We start from the raw sequence: 27545 nt of genomic DNA, 5'->3' as shown, positions 1-27545 counted from the left end.
AATTTCTAAACGGTGCATCCGATATGTATGAAAATAACCTCAAATTAAAGCTGACAGTCTGCACTTCACCCTCATTGTCATTGTCATCCTTTCAAACTCAAAGTCCTAGAGTACAGAACCAAAATAACCAAAAAAGGTCACTGTCCAATGAATTATGGTGCTCACTGTATATATATATATACACACATACAGTTGAAGTCGGAAGTTTACATACACTTAGGTTGGAGTCATTAACTAGTTTTTCAACCACTCCACAAATTCCTTGTTAACAAATTATAGTTTTGGCAAGTCGGTTAGGACATCTACTTTGCATGACACAAGTAATTTTTCCAACAATTGTTTACAGATTATTTCACTTATAATTCAATGTATCGCAATTCCAGTGGGTCAGAAGTTTACATACACTAAGTTGACTGTGCCTTTAAACTGCTTGGAAAATTCCAGTATATGATTAGAAGCTTTTGATAGGCTAATTGACATCATTTGAGTCAATTGGAGGTGTACCTGTGGATGTATTTCAAGGCCTACCTTCAAACTCAGTGCCTCTTTGCTTGACATCATGGGAAAATCAAAATAAATCAGCCAAGACCTCAGAAAAAAAATTGTAGACCTCCACAAGCCTGGTTCATCCTTGGGAGCAATTTTCAAACGCCTGAAGGTACCACGTTCATCTGTACAAACAATAGTACGCAATTAGAAACATGGGACCACGCAACTGTCATACCGCTCAGGAAGGAGACGCGTTCTGTCTCCTAGTAATGAACGTACTTTGGTGCGAAAAGTACAAATCAATCCCAGAACAGCAAAGAACCTTGTGAAGATGCTGGAGGAAACAGGTACAAAAGTATGTATATCCACAGTAAATCGAGTCCTATATCGACATAACCTGAAAGGCCGCTCACATGGAATTCACTGCTCCAAAACCGCCATAAAAATGCCAGACTACGGTTTGTAACTGCACCTGGGGACAAAGATCGTACTTTATGGAGAAATGTCCTCTGGTCTGATGAAACAAAAATATATAATGACCATCGTTATGTTTGGAGGAAAAAGGGGGAGGCTTGCAAGCCAAAGAACACCATCCCAACCGTGAAGCACGGGGGTGGCAGCATCATGTTGTGGGGGTGCTTTGCTGCAGGAGGGACTGGTGCACTTCACAAAATAGATGGCATCATGAGGGAGGAAAATTATGTGGATATATTGAAGCAACATCTCAAGACATCAGTCAGGAAGTTAAAGCTTGGTTGCAAATGGGTCTTCCAAAATGGACAATGACCCCAAGCATACTTCCAAAGTTGTAGCAAAATGGCTTAAGGACAACAAAGTCAAGGTATTGGAGTGGCCATCACAAAGCCCTGATCTTAATCCTATAGAATATTTGTTGGCAGAATTAAAAAAGCGTGGGTAGAAATGAAAAAGCGTGCAGCACAAGCTCTCTACACAATTTCAAAACAGCTGGGTTAGCCATATTTATGGATCTGAAGTATTAGCACAGGACAAGCTTACCACAGTGGATTTCAACTTTATGGTCACAAGATTAGGCTGGGAACATGGTTATCTGTAGAAGTATTATGATAACGCTATGAAATAATTACTTGAACACTTAAGCACCTTCCTAATATTGAGTTGCACTTTATTTTGCCCCTAGAACAGCCTCAATTCGTCATGGTATGGACTCTACAAGATGTCGAAAGTGTTCCATAGGTATAGCTAGCAGCCCATGTTGACGCCAATGCTTCCACCGTTGTGTCAAGTTGGCTGGATGTCCTTTGGGTGGTGGACAATTCTTGATAAACACAGGGAACTGTTGAGTGTGAAAAACCCAGCAGCGGTGCAGTTCTTGACACAAACCAGCGTGTCTGGCACTTACTACCATACCCCGTTCAAAGGCTCTTTTGTCTTGCCCATTCACCCTCTGAATGGCACACATATACAATCCATTTCATAATTGTCTCGAGGATTAAAACTAATTCTTTAACCATTCTCCTCCCCTTCATCTACACTGATTGAAGTGGATTTAACAAGTGACATCAATAAGGGATCATAGCTTTCACCTGGTCAGTCTCATGGAAAGAGAAAGTGTTCCTAATGGTTTGTGCATGCATTGTATGTACCTTACTACCTATACATGCAGCACAATCCTTAACACCAAGCAATTAGTGAGTATACACATATGGGATTTAAAGAGTCTTTAAAAAAAAAAAAGAAACTCACTGTACAGCAAAGAGATGCACCAATATTGACATTTGGGACAAAATGCATTCTTGGCAATAATAGTGAATGTCCATATAACAAAAAAATATATATCCTTCAGAATTTATTTTCCACAAGTATAAACACAAAATAAACAATTATTTTGACTGACTGCTCCCCATACAATCCGCCCGTGGTCATGGTGCCGCCCAGATTATCAGTAAAATGAAGGCTGTTATTGCTTGTCCCTAATTTGTACTCAACATTGACACTAGTTAACCACTACTAGAACCATGAATTTACATTTCTAATTGCTTTATTCGTCAAATGCTTAAAATGAATTTGAAGCAATGCTATACTCCTTGAATTAGTTACAATTGAGGAATTTAAATAAACACAACTTCAGTATTTTATGGTTTATACACACACACACACACACACACACAATTGTTAACATACATTTTCAGTTTTTGGTTTGGAAACAATTCTAAAAAGAAATGTTTTAATACACTTAAAAACAATTATATCTATTGCCAAAATCAATACAAAAAAATGATGAAAAACATGCAAGGTATGTAGTGCATCACAAACCCAGTTTCAAAAGTCATTTTACCAAAGGCATACGTACAGAACAGTGTTCTAAAGGAGAGAATATCAGATACAAAAAGAATCAAATGTGTTAGTCATTTATTTATTTTCAATACTGAGTCTTATTATAATAGTATAAATGTATATGTGCAAAGAAGCGTATTTATTTCTACATCATACATCTGTTTCCACTACTCAATTCTAAGTACTAGCTTATATCACAACACACATACCCACCACTACCTGTTATGACTGTACGGATGGTCATCTTGCTCATGGAACCAGTCAACTGCTAAAGATGACAAACAAATCTGATTGATTATTAAACAGTACTTAAATGGAGGGAGAGGGGAGAACAACCTAAAATACACAATGCTCTAGCAGATTTAGGTACAGGGATATTGATGGCTTAGCCTATGGTAGAGCAATTGCATGTCTTGTTGTGTAGTTAAATTCACTTGCACTTTTGGCAGATGTGCCAGAAAGGTAAGCTGTGTCAATATTGGGGAAACTCAAGACAAGATTAATAACCATTGGTTTAGGCAATAGCACCTATGACCACGTAAGTAAAAAGGTGTTACAAAACCTAAAAAACAAAAACACTAACAGTGCTCTACTCTATCTGAAAAACCAGGTCCCAGTTGGAGATAAAATAATGAACTATAAAATCAAAACCAATGGGCCAAAAACACTAGCCTATGACTAAAGGAAAAAAAGACTCCTAATAGAAATGTACTTCCACTGGGGATGCTAGTTTTAATAAGGCGGGAAAAAGGGGGAGGGGGATGTTGCACATAGCGTTCCTGTTTACCTACTAGTGTCATGAAAAGACATGGTGGTGTCTGTTTAATTATCCTTAAGGGAACTCAATCATCCGGGGAGGGGGGGGGGGGGGGCACAAGATAGAAACACACAGCTGGGTTTGACCTAACCTCGCCTCTCTCTGTACCCCTGTGCCTCCCATCTCTTTGACCAGACTGCCCTCTCTCCCTAGTATCCAAAAGTCTCCTGAGAGGCGTAAACCATGTAGAGAAAGCCATCCTCGTCGTGCTCCTGCTCGTAGATCTCAGAGATGGGTGTGGAGACGCTCACCATGCTGTGCTGGTTGACCAGGAGGAAGAAGGCCTGTGTGGGGTTGAGCTGCAGCCGGCGCCTGGAAGGGAATGGGTATACAGAGGTCAGGGCTGATCACTACACCATGGACACAATCATTAGGGCACACTGTAGTAAAATGAAAACAAGCAGTTATTTGGTGAGTCCAGGTAGTCGTTCCCTGCTTCAGTCCATTTGGTGCCTAATGAATATGACCCATCTTTTAGCTTGAATCACCTGGAGGTGTTGCATGGTTTGTGTATTCGGAGTACAGGCAAGCATTTCATGCAAGCAAGTTTAAAATCCACACACAGCATTACTATAATTGGCATCAGATTGAATGTCTACCTTCAAGGGGCAGGTCATAGAACAGGCATCGCTTTATTGAGGATTCAACAATTAGCAATGGATGCACAGAATTAAATAATTGTACACGCAAGGTGACACTGTTAGCCGTGATTGTTACTTTGTGTAACAGACTGAACAAAGGAGGTGGGACCAAGTCACTATTATTCGAGTCACAAGTCAAGTCGCAAGGTTCGAGTCTCAAGTAGAACGGGTTGAGTAAAGTCCAAGTCGTGAAAAAAAATACTTCAACTACAAATCTGTCTAGAGGCTCCCAGACAGACCTTTTCATTATTTTGTCATTGTAAAATAAGGACCTTGTAGCAATTGTAACGGGCATGAAATCAGCACAAAGCAAGGCAAGTGTAGATTATAGATTTATTTACAGGTCTTGGTGATCCAATGGTGAAAATGCCATATCATAAAATATACAGTCGTGGACAAAAGTTTAGAGAATGACACAAATATTAATTTTCACAAAGTTTGCTGCTTCAGTGTCTTTAGATATTTGTCAGATGTTAATATGGAGTACTGAAGTATAATTACAAACCTTTCATAAGTGTCAAAGGCTTTTGACAATTACATGAAGTTGATGCAAAGAGTCAATATTTGCAGTGTTGACCCTTCTTTTTCAAGACCTCTGCAATCCGCCCTGGCATGCTGTCAATTAACTTCTGGGCCACATCCTGACTGATGGCAGCCCATTCTTGCATAATCAATGCTTGGAGTTTGTCAGAATTTGTGGGTTTTTGTTTGTCCACCTGCCTCTTGAGCATTGACCACAAGTTCTCAATGGGATTAAGGTCTGGGGAGTTTCCTGGCCATGGACCCAAAATATCAATGTTTTGTTCCCCGAGCCACTTAGTTATCACTTTTGCCTTATGGCAAGGTGCTCCATCATGCTGGAAAAGGAATTGTTCGTCACCAAACTGTTCCTGGATGGTTGGGAGAGGTTGCTCTTGGAGGATGTGTTGGTACCATTCTTTATTCATGGCTGTGTTATTAGGCAAAATTGTGAGTGAGCCCACTCCCATGGCTGAGAAGCAACCCCACACATGAATGGTTTCAGGATGCTTTATGGTTGGCATGACACAGGAATGATGGTAGCGCTCACCTTGTCTTCTCCGGACAAGCTTTTTTCCGGATGCCCCCAAAAAAATCAAAAAGGGGATTCATCAGAGAAAATGACTTTACCCCAGTCCTCAGCAGTCCAATCCCTGTACCTTTTGCAGAATATCAGTCTGTCCCTGATGTTTTTCCTGGAGAGAAGTGGCTTCTTTGCTGCCCTTCTTGACACCAGGCCATCCTCCAAAAGTCTTCACCTCACTGTGGGTGCAGATGCACTCACACCTGCCTGCTGCCATTCCTGAGCAAGCTCTGTACTTGTGGTGCCCCGATCCCGCAGCTAAATCAACTTTAGGTCCTGGCGCTTGCTGGACTTTCTTGGGCGCCCTGCAGCCTTCTTCACAGCAATTGAACCGCTCTCCTTGAAGTTCTTGATGATCCGATAAATGGCTGATTTAGGTGCAATCTTACTGGCAGCAATATCATTGCCTGTGAAGCCCTTTTTGTGCAAAGCAATGATGACAGCACGTGGTTCCTTCAAGGTAACCATTTACATTTAGTCATTTAGCAGACGCTCTTATCCAGAGCGACTTACAGTAGTGAATACATACATTTCATGCATTTATTTTTTATTTTTTTGCACTGGCCCCCCGTGGGAATCAAACCCACAACCCTGGCGTTGCACACACCATGCTGGCGTTGCAAACACCATGCTCTACCAACTGAGCCACAGGGAAGGCGTGTCAACCATCGCTGACAGAGGAAGAACAATGATTCCAAGCACCACCCTCCTTTTGAAGCTTCCAGTCTATTATTCAAACTCAAAGAAGCATGACAGAGTGATCTCCAGCCTTGTCCTCGTCAACACTCACACCCGTGTTAACGAGAGAGTCACTGACATGATGTCAGCTGGTCCTTTTGTGGCAGGGCTGAAATGCAGTGGAAATGTTTTTGGGGGATTCAGTTCATTTGCATAGCAAAGAGGGACTTTGCAATTAATTGCAATTCATCTGATCACTCTTCTTAACATTCTGGAGTATATACAAATTGCCATCATACAAACTGAGGCAGCAGACTTTCAAAATTAATATTTGTGTCATTCTCAAAACTTTTGACCACAACTGGACACAGGCAATCACCTAAAATAAATAGTCTCTGTATCAGGCTTAAAGTGATAGTTCAACCAAATTACAAAATAAAATAGACTGCTTACAGTGTAAGGAAACTATGGACAAGGTATGACAGCAATCCATGCTTTGGTTTAGTTTCCCTGGGACTGTTTACACATGTTTTAGCATTTGTGGCACAGATCCCATTCAAGTCATGGGACTGATATTTCTCACGCTTCATGTTCAAATCATCTATAAGTGACAAATTCACAATCAATTTGAGATCCTTTGATGATTTGTACATGATGTGCAAAAAAAATGCAAATATCGGTCCCATTACTTGAATGGGATTTGTGCCAGAAATGCTAAAACGTTAGCATGCGGAAACAATGTCATGGAAATTAAACCAAAGCATGAATTGCTGTCATACATTGTCCATAGACTGGAAACCAATGTGTAATTTTTAATCTGGGTGAACTATCCCTGTAACCTGTCCTATCTGAATGGACACAGGTAGAGGGCAAGACTGCACAGCCTCCCCTTGAAAAACCAAATCTGTCTAATAGGAGTTCAAATAGGTACATGTAAGCACTTGGCCCCTCCCAGGACCATACAATTACCCAATTGGTAATTACAACCAATAAACTGTCTCTACAATATAAAAGTACATTTTCACATCCATTGTTACATTCGTATGAAATCAGGCTTAACCTGTTGGGGTTAGGGGGCAGTATTTTCACGGCCGGATAAAAAAAACATACCCAATTTAAACTGGTTACTACTCTTGCCCAGAAACGAGTATATGCATATAATTAGTAGATTTGGATAGAAAATACTCTAAAGTTCCTAAAACTGTTTGAATGGTGTCTGAGTATAACAGAACTCATATGGCAGGCCAAAACCTGAGAAGATTCCATGCAGGAAGTGCCCTGTCTGACAATTTGTTGTCCTTCTGTTGCATCTCTATCGACATTACAGCATCTGTGCTGTTACGTGACACTTTCTAAGGCTTCCATTGGCTCTCTAAAGCGTTCAGAAAGCGGAATGACGTGCCTCTTGTCTCTGGGCAAAGTACAGCAGCAGAGTTTGTAAGTGGCCTCCCTGGGGACAGTGAGACTGAGATGCGCGTTCACGAGACTTCTCCATTTTTTTTCTTTCAGTCTTTGAATGAATACAACGTTGTCCGGTTGGAATATTATCGCTATTTTACGAGGAAAAATAGCATAAAAATTGATTTTAAACAGCGTTTGACATGCTTCTAAGTACGGTAATGGAATATTTAGAATTTTTTTGTCACGAAATGCGCTCGCGCGTTACCCTTCGGATTGTGACCTGAACGCACGAACAAAACGAAGCTATTTCAATATAACTATATATTATTTGGAACCAAAACAACATTTGTTGTTGAAGTAGAAGTCCTGGGAGTGCATTCTGACAAAGAACAGCAAAGGTAATCCAATTTTTCTAATAGTAATTCTGAGTTTAGGTTGCCCCAAACTTGGTGGGTGTCAAATTAGCTAGCCTGTGATGGCCGAGCTATGTACTCAGAATATTGCAAAATGTGCTTTCGCCGAAAAGCTATTTTAAAATCTGACATAGCGTTTGCGTAAAGGAGTTCTGTATCTATAATTCTTAAAATAATTGTTATGTATTTTGTCAACGTTTATCATGAGTAATTTAGTAAATTCACCGGAAGTTTTCGGTGGCTATGCTAGTTCTGAACATCACATGCTAATGTAAAAAGCTGGTTTTTGATATAAAAATGAACTTGATTGAACAAAACATGCATGTATTGTATAACATAATGTCATAGGAGTGTCATCTGATGAAGATCAAAGGTTAGTGCTGCATTTAGCTGTGGTTTTGGTTTTTGTGACATATATGCTTGCTTTGAAAATGGCTGTGTGATTATTTTTGGCAGGGTAGTCTCCTGACATAATCTAATGTTTTGCTTTCGCTGTAAAGCCTTTTTGAAATCAGACAACGTGGTTGGATTAACGAGAGTCATCTTTCAAATGGTGTAAAATAGTCATATGTTTAAGAAATTGAAGTTATAGTATTTTTGAGGTATTTGTATTTCGCGCCACGCGATTCCACTGGATGTTGACTAGGGTGGGACGCAAACGTCCCACTGGCCCAGAGAGGTTAATGATTCTTATTCAAATGTACTGACACCAAAGCGTGGCGTCCAGGCCACGAAGCCTATTTCTATGTGAACTGAGGCACGCGCACTCCTATTATGCAACCAGAATGACAGCGACATAGGACAGACACACGGAACTCCGACATAACCCGGGAAATACGAACAAAAGAAACCATACGTTGAATTAAATAAAACGGAAACAGAAACAAAGTTTTGCAATAAACGGTTTACGAATGAAATGATGAAACGCTAGCAATTATTGTAGGATTAGATGGAATATAGATTTACCACATATGCATTTACACATGTGAAATCAACAGCAAACATTTCAACAAAAGAACAAAGCACTCTCCACTGTTGGGAGTTTGGAGAGCGCAAGTGGAAGCCATTATGGTGCGTCTTCGCCACAGTAATAATTACATTTTAAATTCCAAATTCAAGCTTCATAAGTAAATTAATTATTAATGATTATTTCAAGTAATTTTGACATACCAAAAGACCAGTAGGCATATGCTGGTAATTGTTGCTTGGTGTCCCATTGCTGGTGAGTTGGCAAAGTAAATAGTTAATATTCTTGATCACCAAACTATTTTTGGAGCTGAATATTTATTTATTAATTATGACAATCCTCTCTCCCTACAATGACGTTTGTGATGCACCTGATCCTATAGCTGTACAGCAAATCAGCAATCTGTTCGCTAGCTCACCCGACCTGTGTTGAATGCCAGTTTGCTGGTCCAATCAGAGGGCCAAGTGTGCGTTTCACTAGCCAATCTGTTGGATGTTTTTTTTGGAAGGGCGATGCTGCGGCTACGGTCTCTGGCTGCGTGGAGAGTAATCCATTGAGACTCTGTACCACAAAATGAGTGACAACATGACAAAACCTGGCCAGATATTTTCAAGTCATCAGTCTCATGTCAGTCAAGTCCCAAGTTTTGAGGCTCCAAGTCTCAAGTTATTTTATTTTCAAATGGAGTCTCAAGGTCATCAAATTTGTGACTCGAGTCCACAACACTGCTAAAACAAAAGTTTGAATTATATTGAAACAAACTTGATTTTACTATATTGAACAAAAATATGAACGCAACATGTAACATGTTGGTCCCATGTTTCATGAGATGAAATAAAAGATCCCAGAAATGTTCCAAAAACTTCTCTCAAATGTTGTGCACAAATTTGTTTACATCTCTTTACTGAGCATTTTTCTTTTGGCAAAATAATCCATCCACCTGACAGGTGTGGCATACTAAGAAGCTGATTAAAACAGCATGATCATTACACAGGTGAACCTTGTGCTGAGGACAATAAAAGGCCACTCTAAAATGAGCAACTGTGTCACACACAATCCCACGGATGTCTCAAGTTTTGAGGGAGCGTGCAATTGGCATGCTGACTGCAGGAATGTCCATCAGAGCTGTTGCGAGAGAATTGAATGTTCATTTCTCTACCAACGTAGTTATAGAGAATTTGGGAGTACGTCCAACCGGCCCATGTGTAACAATGCCACCCCAGGACCTCCACATCAGGCTTCTTCCCTTACGGGATTGTCTGAGATCAGCTGTGTTCCAGTTCCCACCATCAGCTAACGGGGATCCATAATAAATACAAATACTGAATGAGATGTCACGCTGCATGAGGCAAAAGGTAACTGTGACCAACAGATGCATATCTGTATTTCCAGTTATGTGAAATCAATAGATTAGGGCTTAATTCATTTATTTCAATTTTGACTGGTATCTTTTAGAAAAAAAAGATTAAACGTAATCTTTCTCTGAGATATTGTTATGCTTTGAACATACTTAACTAGTGCATGTATTTATTTTAGTCTTTTTGCTGATCTGTATCAAGGGTGCCATAATTTCAGACCCCACTGTAGTGCCTTCAGAAAGTATTCACACCCCTTGACTTTTCCAACAATTTGTTGTTACAGACCGAATTTAAAATGGATTAAATTGAGATTGTCACTGGCCTACACACAATACCCCATAATGTCAAAGTGGAGTTGTGTTTGACATTGTTACAAATTTAATATAAAATGAAAAGCTGAGGGCCTCCCGAGCGGCACAGCGCTAGAGGCGTTACTATAGACCCGGGTTCACTCCTGGGCTGTGCCACAACAGGCCGTAGCCGGCAGTCCCATAGGACAGCACACAATTGGCCGAGTGTCGTCCGGGTTAGGGGAGAGTTTGGCCGGGGGGCATTACTTGGCTCATCGCGCCCTAGAGACTACTTGTGGCGTGCCGGGTACCTGCAGGCTGAACCTGGTCGCCAGTTGAACGGAGTTTCCTCCGACACATTGGTGTGGCAGGCTTCCGGGTTAAGCTGGAGGGTGTTAAGGAGCGCGGGCGGTTCATGTTTCGGGGGGCATGGTCCAATATGTTAAAATAATTGAAACAAATAATTTTGCAAATATGTTAGTGGCCTCATTTCTGGAGGTGGAAATTATATTTTAAATGATTTCAGCATAATTTAATTTGAAATGTATTTTGGAGTAGAATGTCATTTTAAAAAGGTCACCAGAACAGATCTTCATCATCCTTCTACATAAAAAAAAATGTATCCAGGGGGGACCCTGGACCCCCAAAACGAGGGTTGTAAAAAAAGATACTTCTCCTTAAATTCTCTGACTCCAGTGTTCCATAGACCTACAGGTGCATTTGCGGGGCTCAACAAAAGAAACTATGCCACGCATCCTGCAGTTCTCTCCCCAAATTCCCCTTTTCTCTCACTCAACTGCAATCTGACCTCTACACACGCATCCTGAGTGCACACCCAAGCTCACATTAGGCCTACAGAAATACATGCTCATAAAAACTTAACTGATGGGATACACAACCTACATTCCTTGCCAAATGACAGTTTTATTAGAAATTCAAAATGGACTGGTTGACTGAAGTAGGAAAATGTGTGTTCCAACAATGAGCTACAGTTTTGGAATAATTGCGTCACGCCCATTTTATGAACTTTATGAACTGCTAGTTCCATTTAGAATTGGTTAGCCTAGGGCTAGGCTATAACCCAGATAAAAGATAGGTTCCACACTGAAAATATGCAAAACTATTAGTTTGATAGAGTATTCTTTTAAGCCTAGTCCTACTCACCAAACAGATGTAGTGGCCGAAATCTATCATCCTGCCTGTTTGGCCCTGTCCGGGGGTATCGTCGGATGGGGCCACAGTGTCTCCCGACTCCTCCGGTCTCAGCCTCCAGTATTTATGCTGCAATAGTTTATGTGCCGGGGGGCTAGGGTCAGTCTGTTATATCTGGAGTATTTCTCCTGTCTTATCCGGTATGCTGTGTGAATTTAAGTATTTCTCTCTCGCTCCCTGACGACCTGAGCCCTAGGACCATGCCTCAGGACTACCTGGCCTGATGACTCCTTGCTGTCCCCAGTCCACCTGGTCGTGCTGCTGCTCCAGTTTCAACTGTTCTGCCTGCGACTATGGAACACTGACCTGTTCACCGGACGTGCTACCTTGTCCCAGATCTGCTGTTTTCAACTCTCTAGAGACAGCAGGACCGGTAGAGATACTCTGAATAATCGGCTATGAAAAGCCAACTGACATTTACTCCTGAGGTGCTGACCTGTTGCACCCTCTACAACCACTGTGATTATTATTATTATTATTATTATTATTATTAGACCCTGCTGGTCATCTATGAACGTTTGAACATCTAGGCCATGTTCTGTTATAATCTCCACCCGGCACAGCCAGAAGAGGACTGGCCACCCCTTATAGCCTGGTTCCTATGAAGTTTTTCCTTGCCAACGTGCTTCTACACCTGCATTGCTTGCTGTTTGGGGTTTTAGGCTAGGTCTCTCTACAGCACATTGTGACATCAGCTGAAGTAAGAAAGGCTTTATAAATGCATTTGATTGATTGATCACCATGCAGTGTTCAATGTGGAAATGTTCATTTAGAAAATTCCAAAGAATAGGCAGAATAAACTAAATTGAACGTCTGTATATCGAAAACAAGATTTGGGTTTGTAACCCAATGCATGTCACTCTCCTGGCTCAAAGTGGAGGAGATTGACTTCATCACTACTTGTATTTGTGAGAGGTATTGAAATGTTGAAAGCACTGAGCTATCTGTTTAAACTACTCACACACAGCTCAGACACCCATGCATACCCCCAAGACATGCCATCAGAGGTCTCTTCACAGGCCCCAAGACCAGAACAGACTATGGGAGGCGCACAGTACTACAGAGCTCCATTACACATCAGGTAACTAATGCAAGCAGTAGAATCAGATTTTAAAAAACAGATTAAAAAAAAATATATCCAAAAACTTAGGCACAGACATGCATACACAGGCACAGACATGCATACACACACGATAACGCACTATACACACACGTACACATGGATTTTGTGTTGTAGATTTGTGGTAGTGGAGTAGGGTCCTAAGGGCACACAGTGTGTTGTGAAATCTTATGAATGTATTGTAATGTTTTTAAAATAGTATAACTGCCTTAATTTTGCAGGACCCCAGAAAGAGTAGCTTCATAATAAATACAAACCCTGAAAAAAGTTGTCTTTGAACTCACCAAATTGAGCCCAGTTTCAAATTATCACTATTTGAGAATAACATTGAAGTTTTCATTTGGAAAAATATTCTGTTCTATTACATTGTTTTTCTTCATATAAAAACAGGTGCGTCTTGACTGACAGGTACCCCCGCCACACTCCACCCTCTCTCCCAAGCTTTCGCTAGCCTCCAGCACACACGCACTGTTGGGGCGAGTGACTCTGAACTTACAATGGCTAGCCCCAAGTCGTTATATTTTTGTTGTTGTGCCTTATGCTATTTCCCTCATGTTGACTATAAGCTTTCTTGTTTACCCAACCGTGGGACAGACTGTGTTTGTTCCCACACTCGGGACTCTGACTCTGTTGGTTACACGGACTTTTGGCTTCCCATCCTATTCTAACCACCTCTCGACGGCTTTGTATTCATGTTACCTGATGAAATTGCTCTACAATATGATCTTGTTGCCATCTAATGCACATTCAAATGTTATAAATCAACACTGCAGAGCTCTCCCTGTCCTCTGCCGTGCCCTGATTATATTACTGCTGATGATATCTGGAAATGTGAATGTACACCCTGGCCCATCTACTGTTGCTAGCCCCGATTCTGACTTGTGCTCTGATATGTTTCACCGATTTCTGCTCGTAAAAGCCTGGGTTTTCTGCACGTTAACACTAGAAGCTTATTACCTAAAATGGATCAATTGAAAGTGTGGGTTTACAGCTCCAATCCAGATGTGTTGGTCATTACTGAGACGTGGTTAATGAAGAGTTTTGAATACTGATGTGAACCTTTCTCGGCAAGACAGATCTTCCAAAGGTGGTGGTGGCAATCTTTACCAAGGATCACCTTCAGTGCTCGGTTGTCTCCAAATTGTTTAGGGACAGACTTGGTGATTTGCTGGTTTTAAGCATTAAACTTTCAAATAGCACTTTGTTGACTGTTGCTGGGTGTTATCGTCCTCCGGCCTATACCCTACCTGCCCTAAGCTCTCTCCTGGCCCCTTACACAAAGTCTGAATTTGTCCTGCTAGGTGCCCTAAACTGGGACATGCTTAAACCACCTGACCAAGTCGTAAAGCAATGGGACTCCCTAAATCTTTCTCAGATTACTACCAATCCCAGAAGGTATGACTCTAAACACCCAGAAAAGGCTACTCTTCTTGATGTTATCCTCACAAATAATCCAAGCCTTCCTTTATGAACTGGCCTCTGTAAATTGGTATAGAATCAGCTTGAAGACAAAGACACTTGATCCTTATTTTTTTTATATTTGAAGTGGTATTGTTAACAAACACGCCCCCATAAAGAAAATAATAATTAAAAACAGGTTCAGCGCCTGGTTCAACCGTGATCTTGTAGAGGAGCACCACCTCAAGAATTCAATTTGGCGAAAGGCTTGGCGCACACATACTCAGGCTTACTGGCTCTTGTTCAGGCAAATGAGAAATAAGTGCACTCAGGTTATCCGGAAGGCCAAAGTGATTTACTTTAAGGAGCCGTTCTCTCACTGTGGGTCTAACCCCAAGAAGTTTTGGAAAACAGTTAAAGACCTGGAGAATAAACCCTCCTCCTCACAGCTGCCCATGTCTCTGAATGTTGATGATATAGTTGTTACTGAAAAGGAGAACATGGCTGAGCTCCTTAATCACCATTTCATTAAGTCAGGATTCCTATTTGACTTGCCCATCCAACATTTCCTCATCTCCCACCCCTTCTAATTGCGACTAGCCCTGATGCTCCTCCCTCTTTCTCCCTTTCCCCGCTACAAAGTTTCCCTTGCAGACGGTCACTGAGTCCCAGGTGCTAAAGGAGCTCCTTAAACTTGACCCCAAAAATAGCAACTGGGTCAGATGGTTTAGACCCTTCTTTAAGGTTGCTGCCCCCATCATCGCCAAGCCTCTCTCCCCCTCTCTGGGGAGGTTCCCATTGCTTGGAAGGCAGCCACTGTGCGTCCTTTATTTATTTAAAAGGGGGAGATCAAGCTGATCCTAACTGTTATAAGCCAATTTCTATTTTGCCCTGTTTATCAAAAGTGTTGGGAAAAAGTTGTCAATCAATTGACTGGCTGTCTTGATGTGTATAGTATTCTCTCTGGTATGCAATCTGGTTTCCGCTCAGGTTATGGATGTGTCACTGCAACCTTAAAGGTCCTCAATGATGTCACCATAGCTCTTGATTCTAAGCAATGTTGTGCTGCTATTTTTGACTTGACCAAAGTTTTTGATACGGTAGACCATTTCATTCTTGTGGGCCGGCTAAGTAGTATTGGTGTCTGAGGGGCCATTGGCCTGGTTTGCTAACTACCTCTCTCAAAGAGTGCAGTGTATAAAGTCAGAACATCTGCTGTCTCAGCCACTGCCTGTCACCAAGGGAGTACCCAAAGGCTCTATCCTAGGCCCCACGTTCTTCTCAAATTACATCAACAACATAGCTCAGGCAGTAGGAAGCTCTCTTATCCATTTATATGCAGATGATAGTCTTCTACTCAGCTGTCCCCTCCCCAGATTGTGTGTTAAACACTCTACAACAAAGCTTTCTTAGTGTCCAACAAGCTTTCTCTACCCTTTACCTTTTTTGCAGGTGTTCAGAACAAGGTTTTGTGGTTTGGTAAGAATGCCCCTCTCCCCACAGGTGTGATTACTACCGCTGAGGGTTTGAGCTTGAGGTAGTCACCTCATACAAGTACTTGGGAGTACGGCTAGATGGTACACCGTCCTTCACTCAGCACATATCAAAGCTGCAGGCTAAAATTAAATCTAGACTTGGTTTCCTCTATCGTAATCCGTCCTCTTTCACCCCAGCTGCCAAACTAACCCTGATTCAGATGACCATCCTACCCATGCTAGATTACGGAGACGTAATTTATAGATCGACAGGTAAGGGTGCTCTCGAGCAGCTAGATATTCTTTACCATTCAGTCATCAGGTTTGCCACCAATGCTCCTTATAGTACACATCACTGCACTCTATACTCCTCTAAACTGGTCATCTCTGCATACCTGTGGCAAGACCCACTGGTTGATGCTTATTTATAAAATCCTCTTAGGCCTCACTCCCCCCCATCTAAGATCTACTGCAGCCCTCATCCTCCACATACAACACCCGTTCTGCCAGTAACATTCTGTTAAAGGTCCCTAAAACACACACATCCCTGGGTCACTCGTCTTTTCAGTTTGCTGCAGCTAGCGACTGGAACGAGCTGCAACAAACAGTCAAACTGGACAGTTTTTTCTCAATCTCTTCATTCAAGACTCAGTCATGGACACGTCGCGTGATGTATTGCTGTCTCAAACTTCTTGTCCTTTGTGATGTTGTCTGTAACCAATAATGTTTGTACCATGTTTTGTGCTGCTACCATGTTGTTGTTATGTTGCTGCCTTGCTATGTTGTTGTCTTAGTTCTCTCTTTATGAAGTGTTGTCTCTCCTGTCGTGATGTGTGTTTTGTCCAATATTCATTCATTCATCTCAGCCCCCTTCCCCATAGCAGGCCTTTCGGTAGACGTCATTGTAAATAAGAATTTGTTATTAACTGACATGCCTGGTTAAATAAACTAAAATAAGGGCTCTGGAAATAAGAATATCTTGTTTGCTAAATTAACAAAAGGCCATGCCATTGCACAGCCATAGGCTCCACTGCTGAGGTTACTTGAAGATTGTGTGCCACGATATAACATTACGGTTTCAATAAATCAATCTTAAATTGCACTTGTTTTTTTATTGACTGAAATCATCCCTTTCATAAAAATGGATTGCTCCTACAGACAGTGAGTTATGTGGCTTGCTATATAAAGCAGGCAGACGGGCATCCAGTTACTGTTCGATTGAACATTTGAAAGGGCAAAATGAGTGACCTTTGAGCGTGGTATGATCGTCGGTGCCAGGCATGCCGGTTCCAGTATCTCAGAAACTGGTCGCCATTCTGGGATTTTCAAGCACAACATTGTCTAAGGTTTACAGAAAATGGTGCGACAAACAAAAAACATCCAGTCAGCAGTAGGGCTGTGGGTGAGAACAGCTCATTGATGAGAGGTTGAATGAAAATGGCAAGAATCGTGCAAGCTAACAAGCGGGCCACAAACAGACAACAAAAAGCACGGTACAAGTGGTTTCCCCGAACAGCATCTCGGAACGCACAACTCGTCAATCCTTGTCACGGATGGGCTATTGCAACAGACGAACACCCCGGGTTCACCTCCCATCAGCTAAAAATGAAAATGTTTTCCTGGCACGCGTTAGGTCCCTTGATACCAATTGAACGCCACAGCGTATCTGAACATTGTTGCTGACCAAACCCAATAGAGCATCTTTGGGATGAGATGGAATGAGCTATTCGTAGCATGAATGTACCACCATCCAATCTGCAGTGATGCCATAGCGTCAGCACGGACCAACATCGCTGTGGAACGTTTCCAACACCTTGTAGAATCCATGCCCTGAAGAATTCAGGCTGTTCTGGATGCAAAGGGGGGTCTGATCCGGTACTGGATAGTGTACCTAATAAATTGTCCAGTGAGTGTACAATGCATTCGGAAAGTTATCAGACCCCTTGACTTTTTCCACATTTTGTTACATTACAGCCTTATTCTGAAATTGATACGTCCCCCCCCCCATTTTTCCATTTATTTAACTAGCCAAGTCAAATTTACAATGACAGCCTACCCTGGCCAAACCCTTACCCGGACGACGGTGGACCTATTGTGCGCTGCTCTATGGGACTGCCAATCACGGCCGGTTGTGATACAGCCTGGAATCGAACCAGGGTCTGAAGCGACGTCTCCAGCACTGAGATGCAGTGCCTTAGGCCACTCGGGAGCCCCAGATCTACACACACATAGTACCCGCAAAACACCAAAAGGCCAGCAACCCACAGTCGCCGCTTCACTGTTGACATTGAGACTGGTGTTTTGTGGGTACTATTTAATGAAGCTGCCAGTTGAAGACTGTTTCTCAAACTAGACACACTAATGTGCTTGTCCTCTTGCTCAGTTGTGCACCGGGGCCTCCCACTCCTCTTTCTATTATGGTTAGATCCAGTTTGCACTGTTCTGTGAAGGTAGCAGTACACAGCGTTGTACGAGATCTTCAGTTTCTTGGCAATCTCTCGCATGGAATAGCCTTCATTTCTCAGAACAAGAATAGACTGACGAGTTTCAGAAGAAAGTTCTTTGTTTCTAGCCATTTTGAGCCTGTAATCGAAACCATAAATGCTGATGCTCCAGATACTCAACTAGTCGAAAGGCCAGTTTTATTGCTTCTTTAAAATCAGCACAATAGTTTTCAGCTGTGCTAACATAATTGCAAAAGGGTTTTCTAATGATCAATTAGCCTTTTAAAATGATAAAACTTGGATTAACTAACACAACGTTCCATTGGAACACAGGAGTGATGGTTGCTGATAAGGGGCCTCTGTACGCCTATGTAGATATTCCTTTTGTTAATCAGCCGTTTCCAGCTACAATAGTCATTTACAACATTAACAATGTCTACACTGTATTTCTGATCAATTTGATATTTTAAATGGATAAAAAGTGTTTTTCTTTCAAAAACAAGGACATTTCTTAGTGACCCCAAACTTTTGAACGGTAGTGTATATATATTTTTTTCATTCAAGTACTCCAGTTCAATATAATTTATTGTGGCAGAACCTAAGAAAAAAAAATATATATATCACACAGAGCAGTGCTGAAACAGTTAAGGTCTACTCCCCCTCGCCCCACATGTCATTGACATGGCTGTAATATGAAGAGACAAGCACAAAACAGGAAGAGAGTCTCTCCCAATGATAACAGGGTGTATTTTGGTGCTAGAGTGTTTCCAGCAGAAGTCTCCCGAGGAAGTCGGGGTCAGTGTGTGCACCAATTATTGGCACACTGCGGCTCGCCCCGCTCTCTGGGTGACACTCCAGACAAGTAAACAATCTGGTCAACATGAGACTGGGGATACAGGCACATACAGTTCCCTTCCAGACTTTGAGAGAATGCGTTGACTAAAGTACACACTAACTGAACAGTCAGTACACTGCTTTACATTATGGGAGAGAAAGGCAAAGTGTTTAAGGTGTTGAAATGATCTCACCATAAATGGACATTCAGGTTCAAAGTGTGGGGTATAGTGTCCATGACTCTGTTGCCCATGGACTACCAACATGTCATCAAATCCAAACCTCATTAAGTCATGACTCAATGGTCTTACCTGATTATCTTCACTAACTCGCTCATGTTGACATGGTCAGGGACAAGAAACTTTGTCTTGTCCAACACAGGCAGCTGCTTCTCTCCCTTATAACGCTCAATGATTACCTGTAGGGGAGCACCAAGCAATGATAAACAGTTATAAGATGTAATTCCATCATCATAAAACCAATTAATACTGAATATATTACATCACATATATTAAGGCACTATAAGATATGTTGGACGAATATTTCATATACTAATCGAAAAAGATAGCATTCAGTGTGGTTCCTGGCTATAGCCTTCTGCAGTGGGCTTGTCCGGGTATCATGTGAACTACATCAAGAAAGGCTCTTACTGTAATCAATTTACTGATAAATGAAGAGCTTTCAGCAACAACAGCCAGACAACCGAATTCTACGCAGACAAGTGTAATGTAGCTCTTCATTGTGTGTGGTGAGCAGGGAAAATAAATGTCGTCAGAGCCACAATTATTGGCACCCTTGATAAAGATGAGCAAATAAAATACAAATTCTGTATGGAGGAATGGGCCAAGATCCCTCCCAATGTGTTCTCCAATCTTATAAATTATTTTAGTGCCGTTATAAGGTGAGGTATTGAAAAGGGGTGGCAATAATTTTTTTAGGTATTGCTTGTAAAACAAAATCTCTGATAAATTGTATTAGTATAAAATAATACAATTTCCCCCCTTTTTTTAAAGCATACAATATACCTCAGTATTTGTATTATTTATTTTAGTCTTTTTTTCTCATCTTCATCAAGGGCACCAATAATTTTGGATGTGACTATGTGATTCTGTTCTATAGAGGGCAGTGTCAGTGTAACTTACTGGGATTTTGTTGGGGTGCTGGTCACGGATTTGATGCACTTCTTTGCAACGATCAGCTGCAGATAAGAATTTATATGTATTTATACAGGGAGGTCAAGGTCTCTTTCTCAAGGGAGCACTGTATTTTGCAATTTTACAATATATGAATATAAAATACAGAATTACAGACACTCAAATTCCACAGGAAAGTGGTCTTTGATCAACATTTTGAACCACCCGAGAGGCACCAATGTGTCCATACATGGGGTGCATAGCAACTAAAGTCTCTTTGATATGGGATGTGCAACTGCAAACATGACCAACATAGGCTATGACTAAACAGTCAAAGAGTTCTCAAAATAAGCATACTGGGTTCAGTAATGCGAATGGTTTTCCACAGTAGTCCAGGGCTCTACAGTGTGAGTATTTCACTTGCATTTGCCCCTAAAAATAGATTTGTGCGAACCGGAAAAATTATTTACAAGCACAGTGTGCAATTAAAGATTACAACCTACCGTAATCTATTTTCCCCCCCGCTGCTAATTGTTTAAAAACTACAAGTCCCACATTCCACAAGCGGCATGCACCAACCACAGTAGAGTTTTCTGTGATGACGCAGTCCAGTCAGAGAAAGGTGAACAACACTGGAAAATAGTATCAGCATAGTATTAACATGCAGGCATCGCTAAAAATGAAGCCCATTCAATTTTATTTTAAGCGAAAAAGACACGAGGAGAAAGAGGAATCCGGCGAAGGGGATTCGCAAGGTTCAACTAATGAAGCCTCTTCACAAGGTTTACCTGAGGAGGCTAATGTTGACATGGCGGCTAACGTTAGCGAAGCTACCGTGACCCCCGGGGTCACTAGCCGGAGGTGGGAGAACATATAGATTCAATGCGAATTGGCTCAAAATGTTCCCATCGCTAGAGTTTAAAAACAACGTCATGTTCTGCAGATATTGTACAGGGCAGAAACAGGCGGGCAACTTGTCCTTCGTGTCAGGAAGCCCGCATCTGAAAAGCGATAGCGTAGCGAAACATAACATCTCGCGGCGGCATATCCAGTGCAGAGATCTGTACCTGTTGAGACAGGAGAAACCAATCAGGCACGGTGTCAGCAGCCTTGAGGAGGCAAGTGCTGCTGTCTGAGGAGGAGAAGAGGATGCAACTGAAAATAAACATTGCATACTTCATTGCGAAAGAAGAACCTTTCGTCAAATTTAGGCTGCTTAGACTCCACCACAAAAACGGAGTTGACAATGATGTAAGACGTGCGGAGATGATCGGTCAAATTGCTGACATAATGAGAGAGCCTGTCAGCGAAGCTGAAAGCCGCGAAGTATCCTGCCGTTCTAATAGACGGAGACACTGATATCCAAAACCGAATGCGAGATTGTCTACATACGCTTGTTGAAGGATGGGAAGCCAGTCAATCTCCTGGTCGGACAACAGACCCTTGAGCACTCTCATGCCATTAGTAAATTGTTCCTCTTTATAGGCTTTATTCTTGTGTAAAGTTGAATCATTATTCATAATGGAGATAATTTAGTTTGTCAGAAATACTTTTGTATAATTGTTTTTTTGTGTTGTCATTCGAGGTGTTTTGGATGCCACAAAGGCCACATTTCGTGCTGTTCGCCCAGAGGAGGATCATGGATGAAGAAGTGCATCTCCTTCGGGGAAGATGGTGCCGCTGTGAACATGGGCCACGGTGGGGGAGTAATTGCCCACCTGCAGAGAGAGGCAGGGCGCATATAATCCCAATCCACTGTATGCCACGTAGGTTTGTAACTAATAAATTCTCTATGATTTAGTTTTATTTGCTAGCAGAGAATGTTAAACAATACTGTCTGTGTGCGTGCGCTAACTGCTGGAATGGTAAATACCACAGAATTATTGTTTTCTGTTGGCACAAGAGACAGGGGGGAAGGAGACTGAATTGTTTGGAAGATTCTGTTCCGACTTACAGACTAGAGCTGGCAATACTGACCATTCAGAAGAAAGAGCCAAAGGTGTCTGTCGTGTACGATCTTCTGAATCTGATATGGAAGACGAATCACTTCAGCGGAAAATCCAAACGAGAGCTCAATGTTCTCGCGCAAGAGTTCGGTGTGGATATTTGCACACCGTCTAGCGTCAAGGGAACTCGCTGGATCCCCCATGTCCACAGAGCCCTCAAAGTGTTCCTACGGCATGGACAAGACAAGGACCTTGCCACTGACAAAGGCCAGTTGTTCTGCAGCACATGGAGCACCTGGCCGTGGCATCAACAACAGCGGAAGTTCAAGGACGGACAAAGAAGGTCAGTTTGACACAGGAAATGTAATACCACACTAGTTTAAAAAAAAAAATAGGTTCAAGACTCAAATGACGATTCAGAATCAAGTAATTGACGGTGACAGTTTATTTACTGATTACTTAACAGATAAAGCGGGAAATAGAGAATGCACTCTTGAGTATTCTGCCATTTTCTTTCAGACATATTTGAGGAGCTATCCGCACTTAGCCTCACCCTCCAAAGGAATGACCTGATCCTCCCCCAAGCCACATCAGAGTGTAGGAAGACAGTGACCAGACTGGAAGCACTAAAGCTTAGGGCAAAGGCAGGAGGCATGCTGGAGAAGATCCAGACCATGCTTGCTTAGCAGCAGGGTGATGAGAAGAGATTCCAGGTGTGTTAGGATGAGGGCTTGTTAGGATGTAAGAGAAATTGATGATTAAAATCGATGATTAAGACAGATTCTCAGTGTGAGAATCAATGTATTCGTTGCCCAATAGAACAATTTGACGATAAGGAGGGAAATGCAGTGGAGAAGTCTTTACATTTATTTTAATGGGAGACAGACAAATGGCCAGACATTTCATTGTGTGTCTCTGTGTGTGTATGCGTGTTATTTCTGTTAAAATGGAATAACACTAAATGGGAATCTGAAAGGCTTCACGGACCTCACCAATCCCCAGCTGAAGCAGCACATGGAGGCGGCCATCAACATGGATAATCTCAAAGCCAGGTTTGGTGGTTTGCTGAAAGATGAGGGTGTCCAGACCCCAGTGGAGTCTTTCAGAGTGCTAAACTGACACATGACCAGAAGACCAGGCCAGCCTTCTCACCTTTGGCGATGATGGTGTGGCATACCTGATGAGGCATTTCAAGGAGCCTCTAGAGAGGTAATAATTTATTTGACACTGCACTGCCATATGAGACAATGATATGTTTGCATATTTGCAAACGCACTTGCTCTGTTTAATCCTGCAGATCAGGGTGCAACATGGCTGCAATCCAGGATGAGTGGCAGGGGCTGAAAATCCTGGTCAGCCACAATTTCAAGGACAAATCCTACAGTGGCCTGTGGGAGACCATGTTGACAAAGGATACCTACAGGCACGATTACAAGGTAGACTAACAGTCCTGAGTGGTTATGTATGGTATCATATGGTTGGTTTTGATAAGTTAATGGTAAGAGTTTAAATAAAATGAAAATATATATTTTCCCTAGAACATATTGGAGTTGGTGCAGCTGCGGTGCTGCCCATTTCAGCCACCCAGTGTGAGTGAGGGTTCTATGCGCAGAACCAGATTAAGAATTCGACAAGAAGCTGCCTTGGGGGTCTCCACCACCGAAGACCTGATGAGGATCAGCCTGGAGGGGTCTTCTGGCCGCTGGCTGACATCTTAGCGTGCCAGACGGCCAACATACAAAAGCAGCTGGACAACTGATAACCTTTGCGTCTAGTAGGCATGGGTCAATGTTTGATTTTGGTGGTATGTGCTGTTCCACAGATGTGTGTCCCTTAGTACACGCAGTATAAATATGTATGTAATAAATTGTTTGTTAATAAACTGTTACATTTTTCACTGTGCTCCTACATTTTTTCATTTAGGAGCACATGTACTCCTTGGGAAAAAAGTTAGCGTAGAGCCCTGCAGTAGTCAAACCCAAATTAGCCTACATCAGCAGTGCAAATGCATGTGTAGACATTGAGGACATGTGACTGCTCTGTCAATTGTGTTGCACTGCACAGGGTAATAATTTAGAATGGCCTGACACAAATACACATATCATGCAATCATTTCTGGCACCCATGCACAATCCAGAGTTTGTGTTTCTGCCCAACGGTAATCCCACTACTTGGTAATAAAGCTCAGGGATGGGGCTTGGCAAATGTAACCACTTTCAAATTCATAGCCTACAACAGGGGTATTCACCCGACGAGGTCTGGAGCTTGATAGGTTTTCTGTTCTAATTAATTGTACCCACCTGGTGTCCCTGGTCTAAATCAGTCCCCGATTAGAGGGGAACAATGAAAAAATGCAGTGGAACTCAAGTATGGGTAGCTGCAGCCCAATATTGCGACGGAGTATAGAAGGAGTGGGTGTACGGAAAGCCAATCAGCTAATTGGGCAGATTTATTGCCACTCAAGAAAGTTGTGTGTTTCTGACCTGACTGTACAAGCGGTAGCTAATGTGGCCATTTTTTTTCTCTCACACAATTTTATTTCAAATAGGATAGCAGCCTACACAATAAATAATTAATATTGATAACCATCTAGATGTCACCTTTATATATAGCCTACATACAGACTACTACTCAATGGGGAGGGCATGAACGGCAACACCGGGACACATTGGCCTTCGCGCCTGCTTGACAAGCACAACTGTCCGGCAAAGGCGTGGGAACAGCTCCAGAACATCAAGATTAAATGTATTTTGAATTTTGTTCAGGCAATACGGTGCATTAAAACCAAAAGCAGATTTACTTAGCTCTATGGGGACTAGGAAACTCAAACGAAAGTTTATGAAGTAGGGCCTTGTAAACACCCTTTTTGTTTACAAGGCCCTACTTCATAAATAATAATAATGTAGTAATGTAGAAATCTACAGATCTTTAGCGAAGTCCAGCAAACCTTTTGACACAGGATACAGTGATGAGCATCATAACGTTGGATGCTGCCAACCGTCGATAAACCCCACAGAAGAAGAGGCGGCGGCAATAAAAGGAAGCACAGAGTTGTCTTTGACTGTAGCTGGCTAGAGCACTACTTTCCCGCAGGTATGTTTATGATGGCAGTTGTTCGGCAGGCGGGAGCGAAGGACACTGCTAGGGGGCTGTAACCAACAGGATACTCAAGGGGAAAGGGACGCCCTGAATTGTACGCCGCCTTGAATTGTAGGCAATAGTACATTTTGTAAAGTTTTTAGACGCCGTAGTCAGTTTACACTTCCTCAAAAAAGTCAGAATTAATTTAAGATAACTCAACAACAAAAATCGTGCATTATTTTTGACGTTTTTGCCTAAGAGATCTTAGTTGCACCATTTTACATGTAATTTTGTTTTCAGTATTTTTCAATTAAAAATAATTGCATGAAAACGAGTTGTCTCTCCTTGAATGACAAATACTTTATTGAAGATTCCCCACTGTTGACCAATCACTGACGAAGGGGCGAAGACTTCGGCTCTAAACTATGGCTTGCCTCCTAAAAAAATGTGCGGTCGAACAGCCGAAAAAAACATTCACCGAAGTACAAAAACGTCAATATATGTACGAATTCAACCATACTGTTTCGGCTGGGAAGCATGCGGATGCCTTTATTATTGACGTTGTTAGCTGATCAACTAGCCTAGCTAGCTTAAGCATGCTAACGTCAGTATCAAAGTTAAGGCCTCTTTGGCGTTGGCTGTGTTGTCAACAAATGTATTCGAATTTACTTTAAGTAACTACCATTACACTTACATTCATAACGAGGAATACTGAGTACACTGTTGAGCTGTTTTCAACAATACAATATTGCCAGTCCAGTAAAGAATATGCCTAGCTTGCTAAGGTTAACTCAAAGATCTGTGGTTAGCAACTGGTAACAGCTGACGATACTTACCGAATGACCTTCTTTGTTTGAATGGTCTATCGGATGGCATCACTGTAGATTACGTTGTGGTTTATAAATGAGATAATATACTAGTAAATATCTCAAGTTGTTTATGGAATTCTCAACAAATGCTGTCCCTTGCTTGTCTGTCAAGTCGGTGCTCAATGTAGCTAAAAAAACCCCAGCTTTGGTTTGGAATAAACTAGCTAACGTAGCAAGCGTTTCCTTTTTAGTCCTGACGAGAGATGGGGGAGGCTATCTTCTGCACTGTTCTACTGATCGAGTAACTGTGGATGAGTTAAAATGGAGTGTCGCATTGTCAGGGTTCGAGGGTTGTCACTAGTTACCAAATCCATGGTGCATTGTGGGTAAATGGTAACTTGACTGATCTAGAAGTAATAATGAGTAGTTGTTTATCAAATGTATTTATGATGCACGGTGATTTGTAGATCAGTCAGTCGGCAGTGGCCTCCACTGTCGGAAGGGGGGAACTACTGCCCCATTCATTGAACCGACCAAATTGTACTGCAGGCTTTGTTTGCAAATAAAATGATCCCCCATTATATTGAAGGGGAAAATAGCAATATTCAAATCACATTTATTTGTCACTTACACATGGTTAGCAGATGTTAATGCGATTGTAGCGAAATGCTTGTGCTTCTAGTTCCGACCATGCAGTAATATCTAACAAGTAATCTAACCTAACAATTCCACAACAACTACCTTATACACACACGTGTAAAGGAATGAATACGAATATGTACAAAAATATGAGTGAGTGATAGCCGAACGGCATAGGCAAGATGCAGTAGATTGTATAGAGTACAGTATATACATATGAGATGAGTAATGTAGGGTATGTAAACATTATATAATGTGGCATTGTTTAAAGTGGCTAGTGATACATTTAGTTACATAAAGATGGCAAGATGCAGTAGATGGTATAGCGTACAGTATATACATATGAGATGAGTAATGAAGGGTATGTAAACATTATATGAAGTGGCATTGTTTAAAGTGGCTAGTGAAACATTATTCATGGTCAATCTTCGTGTAAATAAATACACATTTCGAAGACAATCCAGGTACCCATATATGCTTCCATTACAGCAGATGTATGTCCTTGAAACTAATATTACAAAATCGCACATAGAAGTTATAAGAATAATTGAATAGTTGATGGCAGCCTGCAGTACCCCGGTTGGCCTTTAACTAGAGATACTCAATGAGAGGTGGCAGCACTGAGCCAGCATGCAACGTCACTTCCTGGACTAGGTCAAACTGCGCATGTTATGTCTACGTACATTTCCTATGAGGCTACCATTCCTTACAAATTGCGCTTGAAATTTTTTAAGTTATTTTTTTATTTTTATTAACAACAAATCAATACAGGATGTACATGAGGGAAACAAGTATATATGGATAATATACAAAGGACAATTGGTCTAGGGGGTACAATATCACATTACTTTATCCGCCCTTGCTGTCTCTGCCTGGCCGGTTTCCCCTCTTTCCACTGGGATTCTCTGCCTCTACCCCTATTACGGGGGCTGAGTCACTGGCTTACTGGTGTTCTTCCATGCCGTCCCTGGGAGGGGTGCGT

General features: G+C 41.8%; 1 protein-coding gene and 1 long non-coding RNA gene across 3 annotated transcripts; one reads left to right on the top strand and one right to left on the bottom strand.

Moving 5' to 3' along the window:
* Positions 1-2491: 2491 nt before the first annotated feature.
* Positions 2492-26205, bottom strand: map1lc3a (microtubule-associated protein 1 light chain 3 alpha). The gene is given in 4 exon segments (NM_001139589.1): positions 2492-3934; positions 19267-19373; positions 20098-20153; positions 25952-26205. Coding segments are annotated over 4 exon segments (366 nt in total). The 5' UTR covers positions 25992-26205; the 3' UTR covers positions 2492-3771.
* LOC106582644 (uncharacterized) lies at positions 20651-23931 on the top strand. Of its 2 annotated transcripts, XR_006761279.2 has the most exons (5): positions 20651-21552; positions 21674-22377; positions 22554-23243; positions 23332-23470; positions 23573-23931. It is a non-coding gene; the product is annotated as an uncharacterized LOC106582644 (long non-coding RNA). The 2 variants fall into 2 exon arrangements; XR_001323360.3 differs by having other exon boundaries at positions 20652-22377.
* Positions 26206-27545: the final 1340 nt, after the last annotated feature.

Source organism: Salmo salar, chromosome 22 (genome assembly GCF_965601325.2).
Source record: "Salmo salar chromosome 22, fSalSal1, whole genome shotgun sequence".
Lineage (NCBI taxonomy): Eukaryota > Metazoa > Chordata > Actinopteri > Salmoniformes > Salmonidae > Salmo > Salmo salar.
This window is presented reverse-complemented; position numbering and strand designations above follow the sequence as displayed.